The sequence below is a fragment of the Vulpes lagopus genome, chromosome 7, assembly GCF_018345385.1.
Source record: "Vulpes lagopus strain Blue_001 chromosome 7, ASM1834538v1, whole genome shotgun sequence".
Lineage (NCBI taxonomy): Eukaryota > Metazoa > Chordata > Mammalia > Carnivora > Canidae > Vulpes > Vulpes lagopus.
In genome coordinates this window covers 111,649,617-111,668,439 of record NC_054830.1, presented here as the reverse complement: position 1 = coordinate 111,668,439, position 18,823 = coordinate 111,649,617, and the positions used below count along the sequence as shown (strand labels likewise).

Genomic DNA, 18,823 nt, shown 5'->3' with positions numbered 1-18,823 from the left:
CCCATTAAAATATTGAGCAATGATTATAATTTGGATGCTTCTTTTTTTAAAAGAGAAAAAGTTTTAAAAGTAAAATGTCATCAGTTATTATCTGTCATCCAGTAGTAACCAGTGGGCCTATTTCCTTTCTGTTTACTTTCTGCACATCTCTCTTGATCTGGCTAATAATTTATATATAACTTTTTCATTTACCATTATATCATAAGCATTTTGTAAGTTACTAATAACTCTTTGTAAATGTTATCTTAACAACTATGTAATATTCCATCATTTGAATCTACTGTAATTGCCTTGGACAGAAGTTTGATTTTTATTTAATATCTCCAAAGGTACATTAAAGCCTTGGAAACACTTCGGCAGGTACGTCAGACACAAGGTCAGAAAGTAAAAGAATGTCAAACAGAATTAAAATATTTGAAGCAAAATAAGGAAAAAGCTTGTGAGATACGTGATCAGATTACTAGTAAGGAAGCCCAGTTAACATCATCAAAGGAAATTGTCAAATCCTATGAGAACGAACTTGATCCATTGAAGGTAATTTGATTTCTTATATAATAAGAAAGTAAAAAAAAAAAAAAAGAAAGAAAAAAAAAAGAAAGTAACCTTTTATCGTGGTAGCACCCCTAAAGCACTTTATATAAATTTTAATATATATATTTCTTGAAAAAATTATCAGACACTATATAATGTTATGGTTAATATCTTAGGTGTGTAATAGATGGTTAGTGTTAGAATTGCCCAAAGAGCTTGGATTTGAGAGTAGAAGGATTGGTACCATCATACTAAGTTACTAATGTAGATGTTTAGTAATTGAATAATGACCCCACTTTACACATTTTCTTTCTTTTTTTTTTTTATTGGAGTTCAGTTTGCCACCATGTAGCATATCACCCAGTGCTTATCACCCAGTCACCCCATCCCCCCACCCACCTCCCCTTCCATATTTCTATATTCTTAAGGAGATTTTTTTTTTAATTGACACATCTTTCCAGGGAATTTTTGTAATTTTCAGGATGTTCTTGACATTGTGTACAGAATTTGGAATTGATGCATAACATGTTGATAATATTTGCATATGAGTTCAGCTTCCTAAACTTCTGTGGTTTATAAGAAAGGCTATAAAGACCATAAATAAAAATGCTTATTTCCTAAACATTTATTGAGTATTTACTGTGTGTGAAGGATATACATGGTATATGGTGCTTAGGGCTACAGGTACAAGAACTACTACAGGTACAAGAACTACAAGATTTTTTAAAAAACCATTTAAAGGGGATCCCTGGGTGGTGCAGTGGTTTGGCGCCTGCCTTTGGCCCAGGGCGCGATCCTGGAGATCCAGGATCGAATCCCACATCAGGCTCCCGGTGCATGGAGCCTGCTTCTCCCTCTGCCTATGTCTCTGCCTCTCTCTCTGTGACTATCATAATTTAAAAAAAAAAAAAAAAAAAAAAAAAAAACCATTTAAAGGTTACTGATCTGGCTTTTTAAACACGTCTCCAAATACTGGTATAGATTTTTAAAGATTTTTTGTCTATTTTAAAAGGTTTTTATTGTAATCATCTGGTTCTCATCATGACAAAAGTATTCCTTAATCCCCATCATCTATTTCACCCATCCTCTCACCCACGTACACTCTGATAACCATTAATTCTTCATAGTTAAGAGTTTGTTTCTAGAAGTTTATGTCTTTTTCCTTTTTTTTTTTTTGCTTTTGCTCATTTGTTTTGTTTCTTAAACTCCACATGAGTGAAATCAAATCAGTCTTTCTCTAATTTCTCTAATTTATTTCACTTAGCATTATACTTTCTAGTTCCATCCATATTGTTGCAAATAGAAAGATTTCATCAGTTTTTTTGGCTATTTAATATTCCACTGTTTTATACATCACATCTTTAACCATTCATCGGTTGATGGACACTTGGGCTGCTTCCATATTTTGGTTGTTGTAAATAATGCTGCTACAAACATAGGGGTGCATGTATCCCTTTGAATCAGTGTTCCTGTGTTCTTTGGGTAATGCCCAGTAGTGCAGTTGCTAGATCTTAGGGTAGTTCTGTTTTTAATTTTTTGAGGAACCTCCATACTGTTTTCCAGAGTGGCTGCACCAGTTTGCATTCCTACCAGTAGTGTTCAAGAGTTCTTTTTTCTCCGCATCCTCAGCAGCACCTTGGGAGACATGAGATGATATCTCATTGTAGTTTTGATTTGCATTTCCCTGATGAGCAGTGATGTTGAGCATCTTTTCACGTGTCTGGATGTCTTCTTTGGAGAAATGTCTAACGTCTGTTCATGTCTTATGTCCATTTTTTAAGTGGATTATTTGTTTTTTGGGTGTTGAGTTGTATCAGCTCTTCGTATGTTTTGTTGGATACTCACCCTTTTATCAGATATGTGATTTGCAAATATCTTCTTCCATTCTGTAAGTTAACATTACTTTGATGGCTTCCTTCACTGTGCAGAAGCTTTTTATTTCGATGTAGTCCCAGTAGTCTATTTTTGCTTTTGTTTCCCTTCCCTGAGGGGACCTGTCAAAAAAGTTGCTATGGCCTATGTCAGAGGAATTATTTCTTACACTCTCCTAGGATTTTTATGGTTTGAGGTCTCACATTTAGGTCTTTAATTTGTTTTATTTTTGTGTATGGTGTAAGAAAGTAGTCCAGTTTCATTCTTTTACATGTAGCTGACCATTTTTCCTGACATTTGTTGAACAGTCTTTTTTTCCCTTGGATATTCTTTCCTGCTTTTTTGAAAATTAATTGGCCATATTATTGTGGGTTTATTTCTGGATTTTCTGCTCTATTGATTGATGTGTCTCTTTTTATGCCAATACCATACTGTTTTGATCACTACAGCTTTGTACTATAACTTGAAATCTAGAATTGGATGTTTCCAGTTTTGCTTTCTTTTTCAAGATTGCTGTGGCTATTCAGGGTCTTTTGTGGTTCCTTACAAATTTTTGAATTGTTTATTCTAGTTCTGTGTAAAATGCTGTTGGTATTTTGATAGCATTAAATCTGTAGATTGCTTTTGGTAGTATAGACATTTCAACACTATTTGTTCTTCCAATCCATGAGCATGGAATGTCTTCCCACTTTGTGTCATTTTCAGTTTCTTTCATCAGGATCCTATGGTTTTCAAAGTACGAGCCTTTCACTTCTTTGGTTAGCTTTACTCCTAGGTGTCTTACTGTTGTTGATGCAATTGTAAATGGGATTGTTTTCTTAATTTCGTTTTCTGCTGTTCCATTATTGGTGTGCAGAAACACAATTGATCCTGTGTCCTTCAACTTTACTGAATTTGTTTATCAGTGCTAGCAGTTTTTTGGTAGTCTTTCCAGTTACATGTCTATATACACAGGTGTGTGTGTGTGTATATATACATATTTAGAATGTATGATATATAGAGTTCACATGTACTATATGTATATACAGTTTAGTGTATGTATACTATACATATATGGTTTAGTATACTATGTATTAATAGCATGTAGTATCATGACCTACAAATAGTGAAAGTTTTACTTCTTCCTTACCAATTTGGTTGCCTTTCGTCTCTTTTTGTTGTCTGATTGCTGTGGCTAGGACTTCTAGTACTATGCTGAATAAAAGTGGTTTTGTTCCTGACCTTGGGGAAATTCCGGTTCTCAGTCTTACCCCATTGAGGATGATGTTAGCTGTGGGTTTTTCCTAGATGGTCTTTATTATGTTGAAGTATGTTCCCTCTAAACCACTTTTTTGAGGGTTTTTATCATGAGTGGATATTATACTTTGTCAGATGTTTTTTCTGCGTCTGCTGCAATGATCACATAGTTCTTCTCCTTTCTCTTATTGATGTGATGTATCATATTGATTGATTTTATGAATAGTGAACCAATCTTGCAACCCAGGAATAAATACTACTTGATTGTGGTGAACGATTTTTTTAATGTATTGTTGGATTCAGTTTGCTCATATTTTGTTGAGGGTTTTTGCATCTGTGTTCATCAGAGATAATGGCCTGTAGTTCGCTCTCTCTCTTTTTTTTATGCTGTCTTTATCTGGTTTTGGTATCAGGGTAACACTGGCTTCAGAATGAATTTGGAAGCTTTTCTTCCTTCTGTATTTTTTGGAATAGTTTGTGAAGAATAGATGCTAATGTTTCCTTACACGTTTGCTAGAATTTACCCGTGAAGTCATGTGGTCCTGGAGTTTTGTTTTGTTGGGAGTTTTTTGATTACTTCTTTAACTTGCTTGCTGGTTATCAGTCTGTTCAAATTTTCTATTTTTTCCTCATTCAGTTTTGATAGGTTATATGTCCCTAAGAATATATCCATTTATTCTAGGTTGTCCAGTTTGTTGGCATATAGTTTTTTATAATATTCTCTTAAAATTGTTTGTATTTCTATGGTGTTGGTTGTTACTTCTCTTCCTTTATTTGTGATTTTATTTGAGCACTCTCTTCGTGCTCTATTTATTTATTTATTGACTAGTGGATTGGTGGGTCTGGCTAGGACCTTATCAGTTTTGTTGGTGTTTTGAAAGAACCAGCTCCTGGGTTTATTGATCTATTTTGTTTCGTTTTCAAGATTTATTTATTTATTAGAGAGAGAGAGAAAGGTGGGGGGGAGGCGGGGGCGGGGGAGAGGGAGACTCCCTGCTGATCATGGAGCCCTGACACCGGACTTGATCTCACAATACTGAGATCATGACCTGAGCCAAAACCAAGAGTTGGATGCTTAACGAACTGAGCCACCCAGGTCCCCCTGCTTTGTTTTTTTTCCATTTCTATATCATTTATTTCTGCTCTAATCTTTATTATTTCCTTCCTTTTGCTGGTTTTGGGTTTTGATTGCTCTTCTTTTTCTAGCTCCTTAACGTGTAGGATTAGGTTGTTTATTTGAGATTTTTCTTCTTTAGGTAGGTCTGTATTACTATAAAATTCCCTGTTAGAATGACTTCTGCTATGTCCCAAAGATTTTGGACTGTTGTGTTTCATTTTCATTTGTTTCCATGTACTTACTTTTTTAGTTTATTTTTTTAGGAATCTTTTCACCCAGCATGGAACTTAAACTTACAACCCTGATTTTAGTATATGTGCTGCTGAAGTGAGCACAGCTTACAACCCTGAGATCAGGAGTAGCATGTTCCTCCCACCAAGCCAGCCATGCACCCTTCCCTGTACTTTCTTCTTTTATTTCCTGGTGACCCATTCGTTGCTTAGCATGTTATTTAACCTCCATGTACTTGTGTTCTTTTCACATTTTTTCTTGTGGTTGATGTCTGGTGTCATAGCTTTGAGGTCGGAAAAAATGCATGGGATGTCTGATCTTTTTGAAGTTGTTGAGACCTGTCTTGGGGCCTAATATATGATCTGTCCTGGAGAATGTTTCATGTACACTTGAAAAAGATTGTGTATTCTAGTGTATTAGGATGAAATATTCTGAATATGTCTATTCAGTCTATCTGTTCCAGTGTGCCATTCAAAGACCTTGTTTCCTTGTTGATTTTATTTTTTTTTTATTTTTTTTATTTATTTTTTTTTCCTTGTTGACTTTAGATGATCTGTCCATTGATGTAAGTGGGGTGTTTGTCTCCTATTATTGTAATACTATCAATTAGTTCCTTTATGTTTGTTATTAACTATTTTATGTATTTGGGTGCTCCCATGTTGGGTGCATAAATGTTCACAATTTTTGTATCTTCTTGTTGGATTGTCCCTTTGATTATTATATAGTATCTTTTTCTCTTGTTATAGTGTTTGTCTTAAAGCCTATTTTGTCCAATATAAGTACAGCTACCCCAGCTTCCTTTTAACATTCAATTGTGTGATCAGTGTTTCTCTATCCCCTCACTTTCAATCTGCAACTGCCTTTATTTATTTTTTTTAAAGATTTTATTTATTCGTTCATGATAGACACACACACACACAGAGAAGGAGAGAGAGAGAAGAGAAAGAAAGAGGCAGAGACACAGGTAGAGGGAGAAGCAGGCTCCATGCAGGGAGCCCGACGTGGGACTTGATCACGGGTCTCCAGGATCACGCCCTGGGCCAAGGCAGGCGTTAAATCGCTGAGCTACCCAGGGATCCCTGCAACTGCCTCTAGGTCTAATTATTATTATTATTATTATTTAGATTGTATTTATTTATTCATGAAAGACAGAGACAGACACAGACAGAGAGAGAAGCAGGCTCCCTCCCTATAGGGAGCCCAGTGTAGGAGTTGATCCCCAGAAGGGGATCATGCCCTGAGCCAAAGGCAGTCGCTCAGCCACTGAGCCACCCAGGCAGCCCCTGCCTTTGGGCCTAAAATGAGCCTCTGGTGACGCCTGGGTAGCTCAGTTGGTTGCGCATCTGCCTTTGGCTCAGGTTATGCTCACTGGGTCCTGGCATTGAGACCCCATCGGGCTTCCTGCCCAACAGAGTCTGCTTCTCCTTCTCTCTCATTCTGCCCCTCACCACTGCTTGTTCGCTCTCAAATAAATAAATAAAATCTTTCAAAAAATGAAATAAAACGAGGCTCTGGTATAGGTTTTTTTTTTCTTTTTTAATCTCCATCCTGTAACCCTTTGTCTTTGATTGGAACGTTTAGTCCATTTACATTCAAGGTAATTATTGATAAATATGTATTTATTGCCATTTTATTGTCTTATGGTTGTTTCTGAAGATTTTCTCTGATACTTTCTTGTCTTTATCTCTTTCATATTTACTGGCTTTCTTTAGTGATATATGTGGATTTCTTTCTCATTATTCTTTGCATATTTATTAGTGGTTTTTGATTTGTTACCGTTAGGTTACCATTAGATTTGTATATAATCTCTTCTACATATAGTAGCTTATGTTAAGTTGATTGTCATTTAAGTTTAAACCCATTTACTCTTTTCCTCCCTACATTTTAGGTATATGATGTCGTAATACTTTACAGTTTTTATTTTGTGGATTTCTTGAGTGGTTTTTTTTACAGAAACAGTCATTTTTCTTGCTTTGTGTTTCCTATCTTCATATTGTCATTTTGGGCTCTCCTTTCCACACACAGAGTCCCCTTTAATATTTATTGCAGTGGGCTGAGTTAGTGATCATGAACTCCTTTAGTTTTTACTTGTCAGGGAAATTTTTTATCTCCTATTCTAAATGATAGCCTTTCTGGATAGAGTATTCTTGGCTATGGACTTTCCCACTCAGCTCTTTAAATATATCATGCCACTCCTTTCTGGCTTGGAAAGTTTCTGCTCAGAAGTCAGATGATACCCTTAAGGGGTTTCCTTTGTATATAAGTGTCTTCTTTTCATCTTGATGCTTCAAATATTTTGCCTTTTTAATTACAGTATATACTATGATGTGAATCTGCTTTTACTGATTTTGTTTGGAGTCTCTGTGCCTCCTGAATCTGGATATCTATTTCCTTCCTCAAATTAAGGAAGTTTTCAGCTATTATTTCTTCATATAAATTATCTGCCACATTTTCTCTCTCTTCTTCTAAGACTCTTATAATACAACTATTATTATGTTTGGTGGCATCACTGAGTTCCCAAAGCCTGTTCTCATTTTGCATAATTCTTTTTTCTCCATTTTGTTAAGTTGGATGACTTTCCATTAACCTCTCTTCTAGGTTACTATATCTTTCCTCTCTTTCTTCTAGCCTGCTATTCATTCCATCAATGTGTTTCTCATTTCATTTATTTTTTTTTTAAAGATTTTATTTATTTATTCATGAGAGACACAAAAAGAGAGGCACAGACATAGGCAGAGGGAGAAGCAGGCTCCATGCAGGGAGCCCAATGTGGGACTCGATGCTGGGACTCCAGGATCACGCCTTGGGCTGAAGGCAGATGTCAACTACTGAGCCATTCAGGTGCCCCTCTCATTTCATTTATTGAGCTCTTTATATTTGCTTATGTTTTTCATTAACTCTGTGTTAATGGTCTCACTGTTGTCTTTTCTTCTTTTCTCAAGTCCAGTGCGTATCCTTATGATCATTTATTTAAATTCTCCCAAGAGGCATATTATTTATATCTGTTTCACTTAGATCTTTAGCTGTGGCCTTGCCCTCTTCTTAGATTTGGGAGAAATATCTCTGTCTTCTCATTTTTGTCTATCTCTCTGCCTGTTTCTGTGTGTCAGGAAAGTCAGCTATGTTTCCTATTTCTGAGAGTAATGGCTTTACGAAGAAGAGGTCCTGTAGTGCCCTACCATATAGTGTCCCCTGTTCTATGGGACCTGACCCTTCTGGGAGCATCTCCTATGTATGCATCATGTGCTCTCCTTTTGTGTCCTGGCTGCTTTATCCTTCAAGCCAGTCAGTCATCTGCAGAGGCTGTCTTTGCCTATTGTGGACAATGGTGGGTCCCTGGCCTGATTGTGGCATGTTTTAACTAGGTGTACTCTGATCTGCTTGTGAAATGAGATCTGTCACCACTGCCACTAGAACTGAAGCTTTGCAAAACTCCCAAGTTGGGAGATGGGGTGTTGGCAGAGATTTGGGCCAGTGTTTTGGGGGAGGAGACCAAAACTACATTGGGACTGAGATGAGTGTGACAAGGACCGGAGGTTCCACTAGAGTGTGGAGGCTGTGTGTAGCTTGGTATAAGTTAGGTATTGAGTGTCAGGGCTCTGCTGGTTCCTACAGATGGCCCTGAGGGCTGGGGAGGGAAATGCCAATTCCTTTGTTTCTGGACCAATCTCTGAACATTGCCTCTTTAGGACATGTTCTGAGATGAACAACTAACCTCCCCACTGTGTGCCCCAGGTGTCCTTTAGATTGCTGTTTCCACAATATATGATTACTGGCTGTTTGTCCAGCATTTTCTCCAAGAGCAGCCTCATGGCTCTCTGAGGTTTCCCAGAGTCAAACACTTTGAAACTCCAGGCTGCTTGCAAGAACTCAAAAAATTCAGGCCCTCTTCGCTTTCTATGCCGATCGCTCTGGGGATCCATTTTCCCTGTGTGCTACCCTGTATGTTAGTCTGTTTCCTCACTCTTCTCTGCAACTACAGCTCCCTCCTCACCCAGGGGCCATAATCCCTTTTGTCCCAAACCACATCTCTACACTTCCTACCTTCTTCAGTGTGACCTCTTCTCTGCCTTTAGCTGTGGAGTTTGTTCTGCCAGTCTTCAGATAGACTTCTGGGGTACGTAAATGATTGAATAGTTATCTACTTGTATTTGTGGGATGAGGTGAGCCTAAGGTCCTCCTATTTCATTGCCATCCTCCAACTGCCTGATACAGATTTTTGGATTGTAAACTAGAAAAGCTTTGATTTTAATTCTCAGTATCCATTGACATTATTGCATTATTTAGTGAATATTGTTTTTGCATAGCACTGTGCAGTTGCTCTTGGGCATGATGAGGCCAAAACTTTGGACCTTGCTTTTAAAGAACTTAAAATCTATTTGGAGAAACAAGGATACTTTTTAAGAAGATAGTTAGGATCATAGAGGAGTAATTTAAAGAGCTATGCAAATAATATAGTTTAAAATATAGATTCTTTAGGAGCCAAAAGGTGTGGTGGCTGTAGCACAAGTGAGAAAAGAAAAATGGATAAATAGGACTTCCTCAAAATAAAAAAAAACTTGCTCTGCAAACTATATCATCAGGAAAGCAAAAAGACACAAAATGGGAAAAAAATAATTGCCAGTCATCTATTTAAAAAGGGACTTTTTCCCGGAATATGTAAGAAACTCTTTATAACTCAGTAATAAAAAAATAACAATTTGAAAATGTACAAAGGATCTAAATAAATATTTCTCTAAAGAGGGTATATATCTGTCCAAAAACACATGAAATTTGACACCATTATTCATCACAAACATACAAACCAAAGCCACAGTAAGATACTGCTTCACACCCACTGGAATAGCTGTAAATCAGAAAGACATACAATAGTGTCGATAAGGATAGGGAGAAATTGGAACCCTCATATATGGTGGTGGGAATGTAAAATAGTGCATTCTTATTGGAAAACAGTTAAGCAATTCCTTGAAATGTTAAACATAGAGTTAACATATGATCCAGCATTTTTTTGTAAATTTTTATTTATTTATGATAGTCACACAGAGAGAGAGAGAGACAGAGGCAGAGACACAGGCAGAGGGAGAAGCAGGCTCCATGCACCAGGAGCCCAACGTGGGATTTGATCCCGGGTCTCCAGGATCGCGCCTTGGGCCAAAGGCAGGCGCCAAACCGCTGCGCCACCCAGGGATCCCTGATCCAGCATTTTTGCTCCTGAGAATCTTACACCCAAGAGAACTTAAAAAAATTTATCTACAAAAAAATTTGTATAGGGATGTTCATAGCAGCATTATTCATAATAGCCAAAAAATGGAAACCGTTAACTGCTAAATAAAATGTGGCATAACCTTACATTGAAATATTATTCAGCCATAAAAAGGAATGAAGTTCTGATACATGCTGCAACAGGCAAGAACCTCAAAAACACACTAATTGAAAGAAGCCAATTACATGTATGTATGTCATGTGATTCCATTTATTTGGAACGTCCAAAATAGGCAAACTATAGAGACAGAAAATACATTAATGATTGCTTTGGGTAGACAGTGGAATGTAATGAACAGTGATTGCTAATTGACACAGTTTCTCTTTTGGAAGTTGAAACATCCTAAGATTCGGTTATGGTAATGGTTGCACAATTCTATGAATATACTAACAAGCGTTGAAAATCAGTACACTTTAAACAGGTGAATTTAATGATATATCTCAATAAAGCTGTTAGGAAAGAGGGGGATGGTCTTGAATAGAAATTGGTCACAAAGCCTTCAAAGGAGGAGGGATGGCTGAACTCTTCCTTAAAAAATGGGGAAAAATCAAACTGACTTGAGTAGAAGGCATTTTATGTATGTTTGTATTTTTTTCCTTTAAAACTAATATGCTCACAGTGAAAAAAATTATGGAAAAAATATGAGTTGAAAAGTAAGAGATAATCTTCCTACTCCTCATTTCTGACCTTCCAGATACAGGCTACCTGCAGTTTTTCTTTTTATGTATATATACAGTATAAATGTATTTACATCTACATTTTTATATGTCTGTATTCACACATACAGTTTATTAAACAGGATCATGTGAGGAAGAGCCTGGGTTAAGTAAACCAGGGTAAAATGAGTGAGAGGGAATTGCAGTCAGATTATGGAGAACCATTGGGTTTAGAATTTAGTTTAATAGACCAAAGAATGATAAAGTATGAATGATAAGTGAAAAATGAAAGTATGAAAGTAAGAATTATATTTTAGAATGAGCTATCTGATTACCGTGTATAGATATTGTGTGGTAATTCCCAAGATACTGGAACACATTTTACCTTCTTTAGGAGCAGCCTGGTTAGAAAGGCACACATACAGCAGAGAGAGACAGGTGTAAGACCTCTAAGGAATAAGAAAGAGAATTTCTGTCTGAGTTGGCCAGAGAGGAATGAATTGGGGATATGATTTTGTTGACTATGAATAAGTAGGTAATTAGAGATGGAAAGCAGTGAAAAACAAACTTTTCTTAAACAGTATCAAGAAAATCCATTTGGTAGAAACAACTTGTAAAGGAATGAATATCAAGATATGGCAAACAAGATAACAACTGGCATTTGCTGAGTGGTGCCAGGATTCTAACTAAGGCTGTAACAAATAGTGAGGTATTGGTTTTTTTTTTTTTTTTTTTCACGTTTTTATTCAAATTCTAGTTAATTAGCATATACTGTAATGTTGCTTTCAGGAGTAGAACTTAGCATTTCATCACTTACATATATATATTGTTTCTTTATTTGTGTTTAGTTTTGATTAGTTTTCCCTGGGTTTAATTTTTATTCTCTGAGTCCTCATAGCCTATCCCAGTGTCTGGCACATAGCAGGTGGTTCAGGAAATATTTATTTAAGTGGTTGATTTCAAAGTTTTTGTTTGGTTTGGTTTTAGCTCTAACGTACAAGGTTTCTTTCCTTCGTGGAACTAAACATAAAGTTTGAGTCCGATCACCTTCCCAGGAGTCATCTAGAAGCCCGCTTCATTTCAATACTGCATTCATGCTTCTCATTTTTTATAGATTCCCTCTTTCTGTAGGAATTCTGACATACTGCTTTATTCTCATCCCACCACAATCTGTCCTGACCTTGGCCCTTCTTTGCCTTCAGTGGAAACGCCTTGGGAAACTTGTTTTTGAATTCAAAAAATACCCTCTGGCCTGTTTGTGTATTCTTCCACACATAAGTTCATGGTTCTTGGATACCTGATAACCCAACTTGCTCATGGTCTCATTTCACACTAACACCTAAGCTTTAAATACTGCTACATTTTGTGTTGTCTTTGTATTTGTCTTGGCTTCTTTTACTAGGTGGTGTGCTCTGGGAATAGAACCTGGGTTTTGTGCTGCAGGGACTGAACAGAAACACGTATACATATAACACTGTATGTGAACTACACTGGAATGAAAATTGAGAAAAAAAAACAGATTTCAAAGAAATGATATTCAGGATCTGGTGGACTGGCTGGATTTAAGGAATGAAGTCACTAGAGGTGTCAAAATAGATTCAAGCCCAGATAAGGTTAATGCCAACAAAAGACAGTGATAGAAGCTGACAAGTTTCTGAGTGTAGTACCATAGCTGAGGTGTTAATATCCAGGGCTTTTAAGAATCAGTCTGGTCTCTTTGTTAAACTGCTCAAAAGACATTTTTCAGAACACAGAATTTTTTTCACAAGTGATATGAATGGTCCCATTCGTTGAGTGTCTATGATATGCTAGTCACTCATAAGTGCTTTAAAATGCACTGTGTAATAAGCCCTGTAGTAATCCTATGAGATTTTATAGGCAAGAAAACTGAGGCACAGATGTTCCTATGGTGTGAAACCAGAATTTGAGTCCAGACTTCACTAAATCCTAAGTCCATATTTTTTTAAGTCAGATTTATTGAAAAATAATTCACATATAGTAAAATCCACCTTTTGCAAAGTACATAATTTGATAGTTTAGGCAAATGCATACGGTAGCATAACCATCACTATAGTTAAGATATAGAGCATTCACATTACCCCAAAAAAGTTCTCTGAAGTTTGTTTGTAGTCCCCTCCCTCTACTCTCAGCTCTTGGTAACCACTGATTTGTTAAGTCGTAGTTTTGCCTTTTCTAGAATGTCATATAAATGGAATCATATATTAGGTAGCATTTTGTTTCTGGTTTTTAGCATAATCTTTTAAATCTTTTTAACTTACCTGTATTGCATGTATGAGTAGTTAATTTATTTTTATTGTTGAGGATAAATTGTGGGATATATTATAATTTTTTCATTCCCTAGTTGATGGATAATAGTCTCTCTCCAGCTTCTAGCTATTAGGAATAAAATTGCTATAAACTTTGGTGTACAGGCTTTTCAAGAAATCTTTTCAAATTTCTTGGGTAACTTCCTAGTGGTAGGTTGCTAGGTTGTATGGTAAGTGTATGTTTAACCTTATGAGCTGCCAAACTACTTTTCAAAGTGATTGTACCATTTTGTAGTCCTGCTAACAACATATAAGAGTGCAGTTGCTCTTCATCCTTCACACTATTTAGTATTTTCAGTCTTTTTTATTGTAGCCATTATAGCATAGTAGTATCTGCAAATGTTTTTTTTTTCATCATAATTTTTATTTATTTTTTTTCTAATGCTTATAGATGTTAAGTGTCTTTTTATGTGTTTGCCATATCTTCTTTGCTAAGTATCATTCAGATATTTGCCTATTTCTTTTTTTTTTTCCTATTTCTTTTTTTTTTTTTAAGATTTATTTATTTTTGATAGACACAGAGAAAGAAAGAGGCAGAGACCCAGGCAGAGGGAGAAGCAGGCTCCATGCAGGGAGCCCGACGTGGGACTCGATCCCAGGTCTCCAGGATCACGCCCTGAGCCAAAGGCAGGCACTAAACTGCTGAGCCACCCAGGAATCCCCTATTTGCCTATTTCAAATGGGATTTTTGTCTTTTATTTGGCTGTGGGATTTCTTTTTATTGTGGATGTAGGCCCTTATCATGTATGTGTTTTGCAAATACTGTATTTTATTAACTGCTTTTCCAAGAGCAGCAGTTTTTAATTTTGATGAAATCAAGTTTCTTTTTTTCCTCATACAGTTTGTTTGGTTTCTTAATTGGAAATCTTTGCCTAACCCAAAATCACAAAGATTTTCTTCTCTGTTTTATAGTTTGCATTCTTACATTTAAGTATATGCTCCATTTCAGGTTAATTTTTTATATGGTGCAAGATAAAGTTGAGATTTACCTTGTTCCAGTACCCAGAGCCTATAGTGTTAGCAGCAATACCACTCTGCCTCCAATCTTACCTCACATTATTAAGAACGTGACTTCATGCACATTGAGTCCTCCAAGTCTCCTATTTAGCTAGTAGTCTCATAAGGGTTAGAGTGAATGTATAGCAGCATCTTTCTTAAACAATGTCTTCAATATAGTAGGCATTGATGCAATGATAGCCATGAATTATAATCGGTAAAATTATTCCTTTGATTTAGCTAATAACATAGCACCAATTTCATGTGTGGGGATGCATACTGAACAAAGTTCCTATTTTTATGGTGATTACATGCTACTTGTTAATATACAAATCACAAGATATGGTATTACTATAACTTTATTAAATGAAATTAAAGTTAAGGGTGTATTTAGGTACACCAGTGAAAGCTAAAGTTGATATAAAAGCACTCTACTAGTGTGGCAGTTTTTAAAATTAGGGGTTTTTTTCTCCCCAGAATTTTATTTTATTTTTTATTTTATTATTTTATTTATTATTTATTTTATATGAATGAGACTAAGAACAAGAGTATGGAGGAGAGGGAGAGAGAATCTGAAGCAGACTGAGCACAGAGCCTGATGCGGGGCTCGATCCCACAACTGGGAGATCATGACCTGAGCTGAAACTGAGTCAGACATTTAACTGACATAGCCACCCAGGAACCCCTTCTCAGAAGAGGAATTGGTCAGCCTTGGAATTGTAGAGGCAAACATTAGAAGAGTATCCTCAGTGTCAGTCCAAGGAAAGAACACTCTGAGCCTGGTTTTGAGTATTCCTAGGAGATCAGGCAACCAACTGTCCCTGGAAGCAGGCCAGTGAGATCATCTGTCACACTTCACTTGCTCAGAATTTTCTGCGCTTGAGCAGACTTTGAATCAAAATATAGTTTTCTGTCTAAATTTTGCCTTCAGCCTCAGAATGCACTTGTGACTCATGATGAGTTTCTCGCCCACTCAGTAGTTTTTTTTTTTTTTTTAAATAAATGAGCCTGTTAAAGATTAAGTTTTTATAATGTGGTACTTTACATAATGTGACTCTACCCAGTGAATGAATGACTTTTGTGGGAGGTGTTGAGGGTAAGACATGGGCTTTGGAGCTAGAAGTGGTGTTTTAATTACTGATTTTTTTTTAGTAGCTCTGAGAAGTTGTGCAAATTATTTAATGTCTCTGATCCTCAGTTTCTCAGTGCCTCCTATGACTTATAGCATTATTAGCATTAAATGAGAGAGATCACTTTTACTAAGTATCTAGCCCAGGATATCTTTATTCTTTTCATTCATTTGCACTATAAACTGTAGTGAAATTTATGTAGAGTATTGGTTTATTTTCAGAATCGTCTAAAAGAAATTGAACAAAATCTCTCTAAAATAATGAGACTTGACAATGAAATTAAAGCCTTGGATAGCCGAAAGAAGCAAATGGAGAAAGATAATAGTGAACTGGAACAGAAAATGGAAAAGGTTTGTGGTGGTAGAATTTTATTCTCCTTCAGAATTTTGAGATTATTGTAATGAGCCTTATTTGAATCCATTTGCCACTCATATTTCGGAAAAAATACAAATCTTGATGTTTGTGTGACTTCCATGTATGTGTTAAAAGAAAGGATTTTGAATAAGCTTTGTTTCATATTTTGTACCTTAGAGTGATAACTTCTATTTATTCAATAAAGCTCTTTATTTTGGTTCTCTACACAGGTTTTTCAAGGGACTGATGAGCAACTAAATGACTTATATCACAATCACCAGAGAACAGTAAGGGAGAAAGAAAGGAGACTGGTAGACTGTCAGCGTGAACTGGAAAAGTTAAATAAAGAATCAAGGCTTCTCAATCAGGAAAAATCAGAACTGCTTGTTGAGCAGGGTAGGACAAAATGTTAACTTGGTCTTTTCTCCAACTATATTATGCATTTTCTGCATGAATGATGAATCTCCAGGAAATTATGCTGAGTGAAAAAAAGCCAATCTCAAAAGATGGCTTTTACAGTATGTTTTCATTTATATAACTTTTTTGAAATATCAAAATTTTAGAAGCAGAGGACAGATAAGTGATTGCCAGGGTTACTGAGTAGGAGGAGGGGCAGGAGGTTTAGTATGGTTATGGTTATAAAAGGGACAAGAGCAAAAAAACAGGGGTACCAGAGTGGCTCAATCAGTTAAGCGTCTGCCTTTGGTTCAGGACATGATTCCAGGGTCCTGGAATTGAGCCCCACATTGGACTCCCTGCTCAGTGGACAGCCTGCTTCTCCCTCTCCCTCTACCTCCCCCTGTTTGTGCTTGCTCTTTCTCTCTCTCTCTGTCTCTCAAATAAATAAAGTTTTTATTAAAAAAAAAAAAAAGTAACAAGTATGGTTACAGTTATAAAACCTTATGGTTACAAAAGTTTATTGTGGTATTTAAACTGTTTATTGGGATCCCTGGGTGGCGCAGCGGTTTGGCGCCTGCCTTTGGCCCAGGGCACGATCCTGGAGACCCGGGATCGAATCCCACATCGGGCTCCCGGTGCATGGAGCCTGCTTCTCCCTCTGCCTATGTCTCTGCCTCTCTCTCTCTCTGTGTGTGTGTGACTATCATAAATAAAGAAAAATTAAAAAAAAAAAAATAAACTGTTTATTATGTTCACTGTCATACATAACTTAATATGCACAAGCAGATAAAAGTAACACTGGGGAAATCTAATAAAACTGATGAATTGTATCAGTGTCAATATCTGACTGTGAAATTATACTATAGTATTGCAAAATATTACTAAAGGAAATACTGTTTTTCTGCTCACAACAATTCTGACACCAGATGTGTGGGTTTTTCCATACCAAGTAATTTAATTCTCCAATTCTCAGCAGACAGAATTCAGCTCTTGAGACTAATTGTCTGGAGTCATGAACCAGTACCTTGATGTGTTCTCACCACCCTGAAAGCTCTCTGAACACTGTTGTTCAGGGTTTTTATGGAAAAGTTCCATTATATAGGCATGGTTGGATAAATCATTGGTGATTGAATTAATCTTCAGCTGCTCTGTAGAGTTGAGAAGGTGGATACTGAAAATTCCTACTCTATAATCACATAGTTCTTTTGACAACCAGGTCTCATCCTTTTAAGAGGCATCTCATTAGAATAAACTCAAGTATGGCTGAAAAGGACTTAAAATGAATAACAAAAGATGCTCCTTTCACCTGTATCACTCAGAAATTCTAAGAGTTTTGGTTGTTTTGTGTTAGGAGGCAGGGACAAAGACCAAATATGTATTTCTTATTATGTCACAATACCACATTTACCAATGAGGAGATCTGGGTAAAGGCTATAAGAGATTCTATTGTGGTTTTTTTTTTTTTTATAGCTGCATATGAATGTACAGGTTTTTTTCATTTTTAAAAAAATCAGTTGAAAATAGAATCATTATGGTTGTGTTTTTTAAAGGTCGTCTACAGCTACAAGCAGATCGGCATCAAGAACATATCCGAGCTAGAGATTCGTTAATTCAATCTTTGGCAACACAGCTAGAATTGGACGGCTTTGAGCGTGGACCATTCAGTGAAAGACATATTAAAAATTTTCACAAACTTGTGAGAGAGAGGCAAGAAAGGGAAGCAGAAATTGCCAGCCAACTGATGGTAAATACTGCTATATTCTTTTGTTTGTGTCAGATTCTCTAGTGATATTATAGTTTTAATTTTTGGGTGGACCTCTGACAAAATGAGTTTTGTCAGATTTTCAGGTTAGTGTTAGGATAGAATCTATAGGAGATAGAACAAAACTTTATGGAAGCAACTTTCCTCAGTTTTTTTTTTTAGTAATAAATTTATTTTTTATTGGTGTTCAATTTGCCAACATACAGAATAACACCCAGTGCTCATCCCGTCAAGTGCCCCCCTCAAGTGCCCATCACCCATTCACCCCCACCCCCTGCCCTCCTCCCCTTCCACCGCCCCTAGTTCTTTTCCCAGAGTTAGGAGTCTTCATGTTCTGTCTCCCTTACTGATATTTCCTACCCATTTCTTCTCCCTTCCCTTCTATTCCCTTTCACTATTATTTATATTCCCCAAATGAATGAGACCATATAATGTTTGTCCTCAGTTTTTTTAAGGATAAAAATATGAAGAAAATACAGGCTATGTTTTAAATTTGATTTTAAGTTAAATTTCTTTTCTCTTTTTCCAGTTTTACTGAGAAATAATTAACATATACAACTCTAGAAATATCAGAAAGGGAGACAGAACATGAGAGACTCCTAACTCTGGGAACGAACAAGGGGTGGTAGAAAGGGAGGTGGGTGGGGTGTGGGGGTGACTGGGTGACGGGCACTGAGGGGGGCACTTGATGGGATGAGCACTGGGTGTTATTCTATATGTCGGCAAATTGAACGCCAATAAAAAATAAATTTAAAAAAATATACCACTCTATATGCTTAAGGCATATGTCATGATGGATTGACTTACATATATTGTGAAATGATTACCACAATAGGTTCAGCTAATACCCATTTCCTCATGTAGTTACAATAAAAGAATATTTACCTTGTGATGAGACTCTTAGGATGTACTTCCTTAACAGCTTTTCTATGTATTATACAGCAGCGTT

At 36.5% G+C, this 18,823-nt stretch overlaps 1 protein-coding gene across 1 annotated transcript in view; it reads left to right on the top strand.

The window, feature by feature from the left end:
* The window catches only part of RAD50 (RAD50 double strand break repair protein), a 92,134-nt gene that overhangs the window by 21,903 nt on the left and 51,408 nt on the right, over positions 1-18,823 (top strand). The window contains exons 5-8 of the mRNA XM_041760747.1: positions 330-534; positions 15,581-15,709; positions 15,944-16,109; positions 17,663-17,856. Of these exons, the coding sequence (XP_041616681.1) occupies positions 330-534; positions 15,581-15,709; positions 15,944-16,109; positions 17,663-17,856 (694 nt within the window). The remainder of the gene's footprint in view (positions 1-329; positions 535-15,580; positions 15,710-15,943; positions 16,110-17,662; positions 17,857-18,823) is intronic.